Source organism: Amblyomma americanum, chromosome 2 (assembly GCF_052857255.1).
Source record: "Amblyomma americanum isolate KBUSLIRL-KWMA chromosome 2, ASM5285725v1, whole genome shotgun sequence".
In the NCBI taxonomy this organism is placed as follows: Eukaryota; Metazoa; Arthropoda; class Arachnida; order Ixodida; family Ixodidae; genus Amblyomma; species Amblyomma americanum.
In genome coordinates, this window is record NC_135498.1 from 189,724,349 (window position 1) to 189,740,503 (window position 16,155).

Consider the following 16,155-nt stretch of genomic DNA (forward strand, 5'->3'; position numbering starts at 1 on the left):
AGTCAGGCAGTACTCGCCAAGAATGTGGAAAGACAGGCGCTAGTGAACAAAAGCGCATTCCCAGGATGGCCGTGACGGACACCTATCATGGCGGACAGGCAAGACTCGCCAAGAATGTGGGAAGACAGGGGCGACCCTTAATCTGGTTTCCCGGAGCGACAGACGAACCCCTTCATGCTTATTAGCTGTGTCCCGCCGTCGGTAGCGCGGCAGCATCGTGGGCCCTTTCGCCCCCTCCTCTGTTGCTGACGAGCGACGCGGACCGATGGTGGGTGGCGGTATGCATGCCTGAGGCAAGGATTAGCTCCGAAGGGAGAGCCTGTGGATACTCTCACTTGAGAGAGAGTGGTTGCGTTTTTGTTGTTTATTTAGTTTGTATTGTTAACAGACTATGGGTTCGAGGCTAAGCCCAACCCAAGGGGTTGTCCCCATCTCACATGTTATTTTTGATTGGAGAATTGATGCTTTGGGCGAGCCACTGAAAATGACCGCCCTTAGTCCTTTGTTAATCATGTGCTTAAAAGCGCATGTAAACGGATGGAGTCCAGTCTGAGCTGAGGCTCCATGCTTAGCATGTAATGTGATGCTACTTAGGCTCTAACCTGCCCGGTCGATGAGTAAAGTAGTGCAAAGTTTGTTCTTTTGTAAATTCAGTTCTGCTGTTTCCAGTTTAACTCTCTGTATATGTATGTTGTAAATATATGCTCTGGTGTCATCATCTACAAGCTCGCCTCCTGTTCATCTTCCAAGCCGAACGACACTAGAGGAAGGGTTTGTGAACCATCCTCGAAGAAACGGACGACCTTTAGAAATTCTACTGGCGCAGCACGACAGGATTCGGCACGTTTCATCTCAAGGCCAGGCATCGCAGTGACAACCATAGGCCATCCGACACGGAGCAGCGAGGAGCTGTCAATGGACGACTACACCTCGGCTGCTACCGAAGATGGTAGAGCGGACGCATCATCCAGGCTCTGGGCGGCAGACATCAGAAAATCTGCGCCGGGTGAGTGGGATTTCTTGCGTTTTGTCGGGGTTGGCATGGTTGCTACTCTGAAGGCTTAGGGTGCAGGTGTGGAACACGTGACCAGCATGGAGAAAAAATTCAGCCTTAAAAACTCCTTCAGTTCTAAATTCGGCCTAGAATTTAAAACGCATCAAGGTGTTCTCTCAGAGGCAGGACAAACGACTATTCGCCGCCTTGAGTTGAAATTTCAGGAGCGGATGAGACAGACTGAAAGGCAGGAGCAGGAACAGCTAAAAATGCTCGAGCTGATTTATGCGGGCGGCGGGCAGCATAGCAATGCGTCCGACGGAAAGCGCAGAGACCATGCAGACCTAGGCCCTGAAGCTCAGAGTGTTAGTGAGATTACTAACGAGCTACCTAAAAAATTGGCGGAAGCAGTGAGTCAGAAAGAAGAAAAAGGAACGCATTCACAGGTGCAGGTAATATCGACTGCCGTGAACGGACATTTCATTCATGAAATCCCCTTCAGTAATGAGTTTGTCCCCGAACGGAAAACTCCCTGAGGGGTTACCCTATCAGAAGCAGGGCGGGACACTATTCGTCGCCTTGAATTGAATTTCCGGGACCGAATGCGACAGGTTGAGCAGAATGAAAAAGAAGAACTAAGAAAGCTTGAGCTGAGGTATATGGGCGGCGGGCAGGATGGCACCAAGTCCGAATTAAAGGACAGCGACCATGCAGACCTAGGCCCTGATGCTCACAGCACTGGAGAGGTTGACATCGACTTCCCTGAAAAAGTGACAGAGGCACTAGGCCAGAATAACAAAGAGGTCAGTGAGATCCAGATAGCAGAAGCCTCAGAGGCTCTATCAGGTCAGATTGAAAAACAACTGTCAGGGAACGCAGCGCTCAAGATTGACCTATTGAAGGGCACTAGGACTGAAATGGAGAGAGACCAATGTTGCGAAAACGCGAACGGTAGATCCAACGCAGGTTAGGGCGCTCGACTACTGATCCGGAGTTCCGGGGTTCGAACCCGACCGCGGCGGCTGCGTTTTTATGGAGGATAACGCTAAGGCGCCCGTGTGCTGTGCGATGTCAGTGCACGTTAAAGATCCCCAGGTGGTCGAAATTATTCCGGAGCCCTCCACTACGAAACCTATTATCCTTTCTTCTTTCACTCCCTCCTTTATCCCTTTCCTTACGGCGCGGTTCAGGTGTCCAACGATATATGAGACAGATACTGCGCCATTTCCTTCCCCCCCCCCCCAAAAAAAAAAACCAATTATTATTATCCAACGCACTTTCAGAGCGGCCAAAAACACAGTCGCAGCAGTGGTTTCAGCACAAATCTAATTTTGAGCTAGCACTGGGGACAGAAAATGTTCACCAAGGGAGTGAGACCAGGTGTGCTCAAGATGAGGTCCTCATGGAGAGCTTGGGTCACTTATTGCCCGCAAATGGGGCGTTTGTTCCGAATCACAGCGGTAGCGATTCCACTGTCAGACGCAATGACCTGGAGGAGTGGCCCAATTCGGCGACAGAGCTTGTAACACAAAGTGTTTCAGAACAAATGTTGAAATGTTCCGCACAAAAATCCTGCGGTCGCGGCGCGTTTTTCGGTGGTAATCAGGATCACTTGAGGATCACCGCCAAACTGAATCGAATAGGCTTTGTGCCATCTCCGCCCCCTAAATCGCCATGGAAGTTACCCTTCCATGGCCCGATATCGTTTCAGCGAGAGCCCAACGGCCAGCTTTTGTGGCAGGTCAAGTGGCGCAACCATGCCAGCCCAGACAGGGCGTGAATGTTCCCACTCAACCGTCGCTCGGTGAGCGGAATCCCGCGTTTTGAAGTTGGGCACTTACGTAGAGACTTCTGCCTGGCGTCTGCATAGAACGGTGCCCGTGAGTGTTGTTCGCAGACCTGTGAACAGTGATGGAACAATGTGGCTTTGTGTGTGCTTCAAATGTGGACTCTGCGCAGTGCATGATGTGGCTAGCCCGTTCAGCGAACTCTACAGCAGCATGCACCAATGTTGTGCCTTGTAGTTTTTTTTGTTATTGATTGTTTCTTTGCTTTGGTTCTCGAAGATTTGAGTACCCAGGAGAAACTCTGCCCCGGGAGGGCTGACATTTGTAATGTGAAAGTGTTGCGGCCTTTTGTTAGGAAGCATAAACGAGCTGATAGCAAGCTCGGTTTATACTCTTAGAGGGGGCGTGTAAGGCCGCCCCTCTTTTCCAGCTGCATACCTTTGCAGAAAGCAGGACGCCGGCACACGCGGAAACCGCTCCCCAGTATAAGCGAGAGCCCCCGAGTACATACCGGGAACGAAAATTGTCGCTTGACGCACGGACCCCCCCCCCCCCCCACTCCCTTACGACGTGGGCTATCGCCGGGAAGGCACCCACAGCTTCCCGCCGTGCCTCGTGAACAAAAGCGCATTCCCAGAAGGGCCGTGACGGACACCTATCATGGCAGACAGGCAGTACTCGCCAAGAATGTGGAAAGACGCGCTAGTGAACAAAAGCGCATTCCCAGGATGGCCGTGACGGACACCTGTCATGGCGGACAGGCAAGACTCGCCAAGAATGTGGGAAGACAGGGGCGACCCTTAATCTGGTTTCCCGGAGCGACAGACGAACCCCTTCATGCTTATTAGCTGTGTCCCGCCATCGGTAGCGCGGCAGCATCGTGGGCCCTTTCGCCCCCTCCTCTGTTGCTGACGAGCGACGCGGACCGATGGTGGGTGGCGGTATGCATGCCTGAGGCAAGGATTAGCTCCGAAGGGAGAGCCTGTGGATACTCTCACTTGAGAGAGAGTGGTGGCGTTTTTGTTGTTTATTTAGTTTGTATTGTTAACAGACTCTGGGTTCTAGGCTAAGCCCAACCCAAGGGGTTGTCCCCATCTCGCATGTTATTTTTGATTGGAGAATTGATGCTTTGGGCGGGCCACTGAAAATGACCGCCCTTAGTCCTTTGTTAATCAAGTGCTTAAAAGCGCATGTAAACGGATGGAGTCCAGTCTGAGTTGAGGCTCCATGCTTAGCATGTAATGTGATGCTACTTAGGCTCTAACCTGCCCGGTCGATGAGTAAAGTAGTGCAAAGTTTGTTCTTTTGTAAATTCAGTTCTGCTTTTTCCAGTTTAACTCTCTGTATATGTATGTTGTAAATATATGCTCTGCTGTCATCATCTACAAGCTCGCCTCCTGTTCATCTTCCAAGCCGAACGACACTAGAGGAAGGGTTTGTGAACCATCCTCGAAGAAACGGACGACCGTGTTTTGAAATTATACTACATCCATCAAGTTTTTTTCCGGTACCAGGGGCTCTGCTCCCTATAGTTCTTCCGATCCATGCGAGCAGTCGTCCTTGTGTCCTTAGTTTTGCCGCTTTGTTTTTATTTGCGCTGGCCTGATTTTGTGCAATAGTCAGGCTGACATCAAATGTGATAATGCTATCACGAACGCACGAATAAGTAAACGGGAAGAGACAGGACTAGTAAAATTTCATTCATCTGTATTTGGAGACCGTATGAACGAAAGAGTACTGAGCTTGGCCAAGGCAGCGATATGAGATCTGCGGTCGACACTTTATTTGAATACGGCAGCGAAGTTTCGAGATAACGTGCCTAAAATTTGGAAAATCATTTCTAACATAGGAGAAGTGCCACGCGGGATTATAGTTGTTCCCGAGCGCTCTGATCGCATTTTACGCAGCACACAGAAAATGATAGGGCAGTGACAATAACATAAAAGGAAATAGAAAAACGGCCGCCATAAAAAGCTGAAAGAAGAGCCTAATGAAGCTTACAGACAATACAATGACATCTAAGGTACAATTTAAGACTGGCACTGCCGTCTCGCAAGTAGTAAAAGAGTAGAGTTACCTCGGAATTGGCTTCGTTTAGAGCACAATTCTCTCGAGTTGGAGTGCATATATAGGGCGCTCATAAATCATCAACGCATCTATCCAACTTGCCGATATTTCAAGCAGGAGAAAACGATAGCTGGGTTCTGAGATCAGTCTCGAATGGGCCCGTAACTTGAAGGCTTAGGAAATACCTTCAGTATAAATTGAATAGATTCTAGCGTGCTAGGGAGAGAAAACTGATTGGGTCGCTGATGAAAGGATAACAAAAGATTGCGAGACAGATACGAGTTATTGATATGCTCACGGAAGTTAAGGAGCATGTAATTATACGAACACTTAAATGATGGTCTTTTTAGAGAACAGGACAGATTGCAAGGAAACGAGGATGTAGGCCAGAGGAGTGGAACGTCAGGCGGAGAGAAAGCGTCGCAAAAAAGTTGCTTCGATAGGTGGACCAATGTTGGCGCAAAAGTATTTCACAGCACGGATATTTGCTCTTGATTGGACCTAACCCCGTCAGTGATAATCACTTTTTCCGACAAAGCTTTTACATTAGAAGCTTTTTGATTTGTTCGGGCGTGTGCTGCCGCAAATTGGTTAATACAAGTGGTTGTGGCAAATGATGTGCTAGTACTGTACTAAAGGCGGGAGCTTTGTAAGAAGAGAAAGAAAGCTGGAACGGATAGCTAACCTCCGCCTAAGGGCGGATAAAACACAATGGGCTAATGCCCATATATGCGAAATTGGTAATTCTCGACTTTACATTCAGAGATCTCTTGGCGTTTTCATATCACTCCTGGCGCTGTGGTGCAGTGGTGCAGCGGTTAAGCAATGCGCCACTGCTGTGCGATAATAGGTTCTGACGCCGGTGGTGCTTGTGAGACCCAGGTTGCTCTTCTCAAGCAACCTCTCACGATGAATCATAAATTTAACTGCCACCTGCCACACTGGTCAGTTTGCCCACAATCTGATGCACATATTATGGTGACGCTACAAGGAACTGTAATGACCTAGGAGGCCCACTTACTATGCAGGTGCGGCCTGTTGCTTCGGACGCTCCGGTTGCGATTCTTCAAACGGACCCCAACGAGGATAAAGTGATAGAGAAGTGCACTGCTTTGAGCAATAATTAAGGTTGGAATTTTGGCATATAACCCTCCCTTTTCCTTCAACGTGTCCCGTTCCTCGCTACGTTTTAGACACTTCTCGACAATGAAAGCAGCCTTGACGTGAAAACGCGAGTAGGGATAACCAGTGCACTTAATAGCACCTATTCGTGTGCTGCCGTTTGTACATATGGGTGTCTGCTGGCAGGACGAGACCGTTGCGCCCACCACCATCTCGCGGCGTTCCACAATCCTGGTGACCAGTTACAAGGCCTCGCGTCGCCCGCGACCCCGCTGCTGCACATTGTCAGTCCTGTTTGCGGTGGGCGTTGTGCCGGGATTTGCAGCCATAACAGTCATGTGCTTTGTTTTCCGCTGCGGCGCACCGGGCCGAGGCGAGTCCAGAGATGCGGATGCAACTTCTGTGGTCTACACGGTGAGTTCACCGCGCATTTACGGCTTGCGCACCTCGTCAGCGGAGAGCTTACTTTATTTCGGCGGCCCCTCATGTCATCTTCAGGAATGAAAAAAGCGCTACACCCATCGATAAAGATAAAGTACAACCGCCTAATCAGTTTCGATTTGTCAGCCAGGTGTCTGTGCGTAGTTTATATCTGCCCACTATTTACTAGAAGTTGATCCAATAGCTCAGGCGTTCCTGTCCGCTTCCTTCATGTCTTTCTTCGTTTTCGTGATGTCTCTATGCGTCAAGACGAATACTAACAAGCTAGCTGGCCTTTCCATTTTCCCTCTTCTGCCAAGGTCATGTAGGATTAGCAAACTAAGGGCCGAGAATCTTCGCGTTAGCGCAAAAGCCTTGAGTGTTTGGGAAGTGGAAAGAAAATGCACTCTGCATCCACGACTGACCGTAAAACGACAACGCAAGCTCAACTGTGCGCAAGCCGACCACTGCTGGCCTTGCTTTTGTGAAGAACGAATCTGCCGTAACAAGCGGCATTTATTAGTGCTGAAACAATAACTGCGGCTAGCGACACACGGGGACATGTTCCTTGGAAAAGCTACAATACAGAGTCAAGGACGTCCGACTCAGCATCTTAAGTTTACGATAGAATGTTCGCTCGGATCAGAGCTGGGTGACGCCGATCTTCTGATACTTAGTGGGGAGGGCTCGCGAGTATTGTTCCCGCGAGGCTACATTTCGCTGCCAAGAGCGTGGCCGCGCGCGGTCTTCTGCAAACTGCGGTTTACCCAAGGCGAAGCCAAAAATCATCTACCTCCTGTGCTGACGTAGTGTTCGCAGAGAACGTGGCGCCCGCTACAGCGACACAGGCGGTGCTAGCTCCATTATGGAGCTAAAACAAAGAGGTTTCGCTCGGGCAACGGCAACAGCTGGAAATAGAATTTAGGGCAGAACTTGCAAAAGCGAACCATACGTGTTTGTTATCTAAAGTGCTGTATCTTTTCCACAAGAAGACTATTTTCAGAGACGCAATGTGTATATAACGCTGATCTATAGTAATAGGTTGTTTAATAAAAGTAAAGTCGACGTTTTTATTAGACGAGCCGGCTTACAGTAAAGCAACACCGTTTATATTGCTCGATTCGCTGAACGGTAAAAACATCGGACTACTTGCAGCTGTTAGATGTTAAGGTGTAACCTACTTACAATAATAAATGCGGTGAAGTGCCCGAAATATTATTTCGCTATGTTAAACTGCACTGTGGTGGCTTAGCGCACATGGCTATGGTGCCAAGTGACCTTATAATCATTTCGATCTGACGCATGGGCGAATCATGCAGCATGCGCCGAGGCCAACGACACCCATACAGTCGACGGCGACACCCGGGCAGGGGACTGCGTGCACCACGGACGACTGCCAGTTCATGGCGCAGTGGCTTCTAGCGAAAGTCAATCCCAGCATCGACCCGTGCGACGACTTCTACGGCTTCGTGTGCGGCAGCTTCCAGGGCTCCGCCACAAGCGCTCTCAAGGATGTACGTTGTAATACTGTTGGAGATCATTTCAGCTGATGAAAAGGCTGGCATCTATAAGAAAAACAGTGCAACCACTAAACCCATTTAGAGTGGTACGTCTTGCCACTGTTCCTGCTGTAGCGTTGTTCTGCACAGCGCTTTGTACATTACGGTGACAGCTGATAAACTGCGATGTCCGAGGAGCGACACTGACGACTTCAAGGTGTCTTTTCACTTAACGTCGATAATGTCTGACATGCGCTTCGAAGAAAATCCTCGTTGCTATCCGGTCAAACGTCGAGAACCACTGCGCAGCGTAGATGTGCACGGAGTGCTTGCGGTAGTTAACTGAGGCTCCGCTAAGAGCTTGAGAGAACGGTAGTTTGGTTAGGGCACTGTGACACGCAGCAGGGAAGTGGATCCAGACTTGAGAGAAAAGCCCATGCCAGGGCATCACTCATGCCGATAACTACTCTTGCAGGCTCGAAGGTACACAGTGAATTGTGCTCACTTCATTACTGAATTCAGATAACATGTCGCCGTTTCCTGGTTTTCTTCGCACAGCTTGGTCAATCCTCAGGTCACCGAGTGATGTAGAACCCTCTGAAACGCAGTCAGAATAGCTAAGAGAGTGTTTTGAGTCACATTAGACATGTGCGCGCTAGTGCATGGACGGATCTAAGTTCAGGGCGACTCTTACAGTGTGTCCGTGCGGTGTTAAAAGTAAAGAACCTAAAGCTTCTTTCTTTCTCACGGTGGTGTCTGCCACAGCTGCGTGCCAGATCAGAGCTGTGGTGTTTATTCTCGCGGGACGATAGGAGAACATTGTTAAAGTTTTTTTTCACTTGTCTTGAAGCACCGGTGAGAAAAAATATTGAAAGCTCTCTGAATCAGCTTCCTCACGAGGCGGTTGACACTTTACAGCGTAGCAGACGGGAACATCGGTAAAAAAAATCGAAAAGCATTGTAGAACAAAGAAACGTTGTTGCGCATTCATTGATTGGAAGGGTTAATTTTTATTCGGAAAACTGAACCAGTACCGCAAAAATAAAGCCCGAAAATGATGTGACACAACTAAGGCTGTACAGAGAAGATGGCGTTTGCATTTAAGCAACATTTTCACCGCCATATGCATGTTCATATTTCACAGCCCTATGCGCGTAGCAGCTTGTTACCTTCACCCCGCACGCATATAACCAGCCATCAGCTACAAGTTGCCCGTCATCGTTTTCACTGTCAGGCTTTCAAATTCCTGTTTCCTCGCACAGCAGCAGGCTATAACGGCTTTCCAAACAATGTTGCTATCGGCACGTGCTCATCCCAGTTCGTTGAAAATGTAAAAAAAATCCTATTACAGTAGCTATGTTTTCAAATCTTGCCTCCCATTATGTAACACCCTTTATATGGACCTTTAAGGTAAGAAAATTAAATCAAATGAAACATTTAACCACAGATTTCACTAATCAGGAGCGTACAAAAACTTGAGGTACCCAGGCTGGAAGAATATTAGTATCTTGGGGTATAAGTAAACGCAGGACAGATATACGTGGAAAAGCATGAACAGACTCTTAGGGCGAAATGGCGAAGAGATGCCTGGATAATGAAGCTTGGGGCATTATGGAACTACGACATACCGGTACAGGTATGTCGTAGCCCCATAATGCCCTAATGTACAAGTATTTGGTATATTTGTATAGGTATTTGGAAAGGAATAATGGTGCCAAGACTTACTACTTAGAATTCGGTTTAGTGCTTAACGGCAGAAGTTCAGTCGAGATTAGAAATTAATCGTACAGCTGTTGGCATATTAGCACTAAGGACCACAGCAAAACTACAGGCGAGGCAGTACAGGAGGACTTAGCCTGGGCATCTTTCGAAGCACGTGAAGTTCAGAGCTAAATATTCTATCAAGAACGCCTCAGGGAATCCCACGACGACAGGTAGGCAGCTGTGGTATTTAAATATTTGTACAGAAACAGCGCTGAATCACAGTGCAGGAAAATGACTGCCAGTAAGTATGCGAAACGCCTCGACGGAAAAATAAACAGCTTTAAACTAAACGTAAAAAAATGCAGAGTGTCAGAAATGGATTGATTCAAAGCAAGAAGAGCAGATTTTAGACATGCATAGAGAATGGAAAAGACTAATCGAAAAGCACGGTTGGCACGTTTCTTAACTTCTGTTCTGAAGCGAAGTTTTCTACACTTATTGAGGTCATTTTAACCTAAATATTATGGAGCCGTCGAGTAGTGTCAATAATTTTATTGCGACAGTCATGTCTCTTGGTTTCCTTAACTTAATAACAACACCTACTCGAGTGACAACGACTTCTTAAAGCACGCTTGATCTCTTTATTGTAGACATTACGTCCCGTGTAAAAGATACTAGAACAGTTTACTTGATGTTAGTGACCATTGTGCTGCATTGGCCTCTCGTCGTGTGCAAAACCGTGCTGATAAGTGGGATCGTCAACCATTCCGCTACCAACATATCACCAGTGAAACAATTGAGCGCTTTCAAAACTGCATATTAACCACGGACTGGGCCCCCATTTTTAACTGTTCACAACTTGATGCTTGTTATGAGCTTTTTTTGAGCATGTTGAGTCCAATATATAGAAAATGCTGTCCTTGGAAATTCAAAGTTACCGCATGCATATCTCGGAAAACATGGGTTACATTCCTTAATTAAAAAATGAAACGCAAGAGCCAGCTGTTTTAGCGCATCATGTTTACTACATACCTTGTTGATTCAATTTCATTTAAAGTTATCATAACAACCTCACTAATGAATTGAGAGCAAAGAAGCGTATCAGCGACGCCCATTGAGCAACAATAAGGGCAATCCTGAAGAGTTGTGGCAAATTTTGAATGCCGTTTTTACTTAGGCAAACAATAGGAACCCAGGATTGTTAGCTATAGACAGTGCATCTGTATCTGGTTGTTGCCTTGAAAAAAAATTAATGCTTTTACTCAACGGCTTTGCGCCGTAAGGAAGCAGCGGACTGGCGCTTTCTTTTGTTACTGATGAAATTCAGGAATCCCTAGCTTCCTTTCCATCTGATCCTTCTTAAGACTTCCTACTGGTGAAGTCTTCAGCATCCTAATGAACCAGAAATCGACATCCTCTGTTAATTATAGTGGTTAACAAATAAAGCCAATTAAGTATGTGGCTAATGCATTAGCCCCACCTCTAGCTTTCTTGTTGTCGATATGATTTCACTCCGCGTTCAATATTGATAACTTATCATTCATTATTTCAGTCGCATATTTCTTATTATCACTTGGGCGCTAATATTTTTAATTCTTTTTATGGCCCACACTACTTTATGTCACTTAGTGTTAATGCTGCAAGAGAAAACAGACTTATTGCCGGAGTCAATTATACTGCACACAGAACAAATATTTTTTGTGCAGTATAACCTTATGCGCGCCAATGCGTTCTTTGAGTATGTTTACTACACTGCATTCGGTTTTCTGTATCTGCAGTGCCCGAGTTCCTTTTTTTCCTTGCCAAACTAAACCCAACAGAAAGGCTTCTATCAACCAGACGAACCGACTCACGGGCGCTTCACCGCACCCGTACGAAATACTTGAAACAAACTCTTGCTTACCTGGAATCTGATATTTTAAATAACTGCAACGCTGGCCGAAATGATCTGTGCAGACTTCCCTGAAGCGCTTGTAAGGTGGATTTCGTAAATAGAGGTGATTAGTTTTTTTACATTGCATCTACCAATTTTTCTCCTTGTACATACTTCTGCAATGTCTGTTCTTATTTCAGAACGTGGGTCCTTCAGTGCTTTGTGAGAGCGGCCTCTGTTTCCGTCTTGTTTTTGTTTTGAACTTTTGCACGGCCAAAGACTCCCTCAAGCTAAAAATCTCAAATTTTTGCCTGTGGCCCATTCTCACTGTTTTGGAAATAAAGGTCGTGTCATTTACTAGTTAGGTTACTCGCGTTATTCCGCGCTTATGAATTTAATTAACCGCATGCTGCTTTAAAACTATAGACACGCGTTTCTATTAGTTTCCAGCTTGTATTGTAATACCTGGATTGGTTGATTTTGTTGGCTACATGCCGCAATTTTTTTGGCTCCTGTGATTGGCTAATTTTGTGCCTTGGTTCATAACTACCATCGATTCGTTGTGTTAGTTTAAGTGATTTTTTTGCCTCCTTGTGAGTTCTTTGGTTTGGCAGTTTGTAATAATTTAGCGCCTGCAGTTTTGAATTTCACACTTGGCCCAGAAGCCAGTGAACCTTATTGGATTTTTTTTTCTGGTGTACTCTCCCTTTTTCTCTGGCGAAATAAAGGCAATCGTTCTTTAAAAGCTCAAGAGGCAGCGCCTACTCTATGAAGGGAGATAAGGTTGCTTTACAACGCGAACTTTGAGAAAAAAATTTAAGCAAGAAGGTGACGCATCTTCAGTGCATGGTAAGTGCATTGAAACAACTGAACTGATGTTGCTCGAATGTGGCAGTATCCACCCAGATTTCGATACAGGCGCAGACGCTCTCCTTGAGGTTCCATGGTTTAGGGACCACAAAGGTAATGTGAATAATTCTGTGCTAGGCATAAGAAAAAACGACTGGTAAATCAGTGGCTCAGCAGTAGGGCTGTGACGTAAAGATACGAGTTCACGAGTACTAACTGGTAAAGTTGTGTTTGAAGAAAAGTGGCGAATTGGAAATCAGATCAAATCAATGACTATTTCATTGTAAACAATAAAGAGGAAGTTGGGGCAAAAGGCCTATAGTGCCTGACGAGGCCTCAGCTTCCTTGTGCAGTTTGCAGTGCAGTGCAGCGGTAAAAAAACGAAACATGTTACAACGCAAAATGCAGCGTATTACAGAGCAAAACAAAGAGAAAGGGGCTCACACATTGCATGAAACGTGATCACAGCAGAGCAACAAAATATTACATAAAACCAGATTTCGCTTGCGCACACAAAATAAATAGGTGAAATGCACAAGACTTCAACTGCAGTACTTGTGTCAGAATATTGTGTCTGAACGTCAGTGTACGAAAGTTTTAAGAATTAAACATGTCATTTTCCGGCAAGTAGCGTTTGGTTATAGCGTTAAAATATTTGAGAGAAACCCTGAAATCAAGATCGCCAGAAAAATTGTTTGGGGCAGTAGATGCTTGGTAGTTCATTTTCTGCTTCCCGTAGTCGCTGCGTGTCCTAGAAACAAGTTTCCTGCTTGTTCGAAGGCTTTACTGTGTTGGGGCATTGTATAGAATGATATTATACAGCCGGTTTTTGTAGATGTGTTGAAACAAATGATAAAAATATACCTGATCTGCTTTAAGCAAACTGTGCTTTGAGGAAGAGAGGTGCCGTAGCCAAATATTGAGGATGACCGTAATACCCTTAGATTGTTCGTAATGGCTTCTTTTAAACAAGTATCAGTTTGTTGCAATTGCTAATAGATAATACTGTTATGTTCGACACATTGGCATAGACAAATATACAGTAAAAGATAGACTGAGCAAGGTGGAACCCACCACCAAACAATGCCTGGGGGTCTCCTTTGAAACGGCACCTACCACCATGCCGTTTCAAAGAAGACGCCCCTGACATGCATGCATGCATGCATGCATACATACATACATACATACATACATACATACATACATACATACATACATACATACATACATACATACATACATACATATATACATACATACATATATACATACTTACATACATACATACATACATACATACATACATACATACATACATACATACATACATACATACATACATACATACATACATACATACATACATACATACATACTATCGGGGACAAAAGTGGTATACTCCACGCAGCGAGAGCAGGAGCAACGGAAAACAGCATCATAACGCCATCTAAAGTAGGAAACATTGAAACGTGTTAAGCGACATGCCTGCAGACAAGGGCTCCGTTTGGCTGTCTCGATGCGAGATGCCGCCTGTATATGGCGTTACGATGCAATTTTCTGTTGCTCCGGCTCCGACTGCGTGGAGTATACCACTTTTGTCCACCCACCCACCCACCCACCCACCCACACACACACACACACACACACACACACACACACACACACACACACACACACACACACACACACACACACACACACACACACACACACACACACACACACACACACACACACACACACACACACACACACACACACACACACACACACACACACACACACACACACACACACACACACACACACACACACACACACACACACACACACACACACACACACACACACACACACACACACACACACACACACACACACACACACACACACACACACACACACACACACACACACACACACACACACACACACACACACACACACACACACACACACACACACACACACACACACACACACACACACACACACACACACACACACACACACACACACACACACACACACACACACACACACACACACACACACACACACACACACACACACACACACACACACACACACACACACACACACACACACACACACACACACACACACACACACACACACACACACACACACACACACACACACACACACACACACACACACACACACACACACACACACAGTGTTTAGCACAACACTCATGCTCAGCTTGGGTGGCTCTGTGCTGGAAGAAAGAAAACTTATCTGGAAAGTTGAAAAACGCGCAACGTTTTGTCCTCACTGCCCAGAATATGAACGAATAACGCAAACGTATACAAGAATACAAAATGAACTAGGGGGGGGGGGACGTCTCAGGGTGCTTGCCACCGTTTCGACAAGAGGACTTGGTGACCAGTTTGGGAAGTTTAGAAGTAGGGTTTATTTCTAAAGCATTACCGTTGCGCAGTATAATGCGAATATAAAAGTTTGTAAAAAAATTATTCTTGTTGCAAATTTGAAGGCAATAGGATTTTTCTGAATAAGTGTACTTAAATGGATTTCGCATCAGGGACTTCTACGGTAATAAAAACAGCTGCTTTAATGCAGTAAACAAAGCACATTGTCCAAGCTTGACATAATGTTATCCACCATGGTCAGTGCGCTTGTTTTCACTGTATCGGGTGTTTCAGTGAACACTTTCAAAAATTTTCAAAAAAAGGCTGTTTGGGGTAAAATTGTCTTTTGAGGCATAGTATTACCCGTATTGGCGGACACCAGAAAACAGATGAATCGTTTTAATTAGTAAGCCGGTTAACTAATTTTTAAGGATTAACTTTTTATCTAATAGTGTTAGCGTCTAGTCGCAATTAACATTTCTAGCCCGGTTGTCAGTAATAGCCATGTAAGTTTTTAAATTTTCGAAAACGCGATTACCCTTGGCGCTGTGGCTCAACAAAATATGGCTTTCTTGACTTATTACGTGCACTGGAGGGGTTGCTTTGACTGCATGCTTTCGAAAGAACATGTATTTTCGCACGATGCAGCCGAATTTTGTCGAGCCACAGCGGCGAGGGTAATCGCGTCTTCGGAATTCTAAAAACTGACATGGCTGTTGCTAACGGCCGGCTACAAATCTCTATCTGCACCTAGGCGCCTAAGTCTATTACTTAAAAATGTTGATTATTAAAAATTAGTTAGCACCTTACCGCTTAAGACGATTCAGAGGTTTTCTGGTGCACGCTAACACTGGTAACACTATGACGCAAAATCCATATTTTTACATCAAATAACCTATTTTTAAAAATTTCTGAAAGTGTTCACTGAAACTACCGGTATAATAAACACATACGAGTGCGTTAACTGAGTAAAGAGGGGAAAATTACAGCACTATTATTTATTTTTTTATTCATTGAATACTGCGGACATGCTGTATGCCCAAGCAGTAGAGGTAAATACATACAGGGGAAAGAAAAGAAAGTACCGAACAATATATATGCCACAAAATATACAATGCAGACACACATTAAAATGCAGTTACAATACAGCAGTGAAAATATCAAGAATGATTAGCAAGCAACGGAGAGGTCAGTGGTAGAGAATTCCATTCAGAAACTGTACTTGGAAAGAAAGAAAACTTGTACGTAATTGTGCGTGCAAAAATAGATTCCAGGCTAAGAGTATGCTTGGGGCGCGATGCTCGACTAGAATCTCTAGCGATGTGATTTTCGGGTCGAATACCAAGTCGAGAAAAGTATAATGAATGAAGGAAATTGAGACGGGCTTTCTTCTATCTGCAAGTGGTTCTAAGTCTGCAAGTTTGAGCATGGCAGAAGGAGAGTCTAG

At 45.6% G+C, this 16,155-nt stretch overlaps 1 protein-coding gene across 1 annotated transcript in view; it reads left to right on the forward strand.

Annotated features, from left to right (window-relative positions):
- The window catches only part of LOC144120309 (uncharacterized), a 53,282-nt gene that overhangs the window by 15,187 nt on the left and 21,940 nt on the right, over positions 1-16,155 (forward strand). The window contains exons 2-3 of the mRNA XM_077652695.1: positions 6,157-6,384; positions 7,710-7,904. Coding sequence (XP_077508821.1) covers positions 6,157-6,384; positions 7,710-7,904 — 423 coding nt within the window. The remainder of the gene's footprint in view (positions 1-6,156; positions 6,385-7,709; positions 7,905-16,155) is intronic.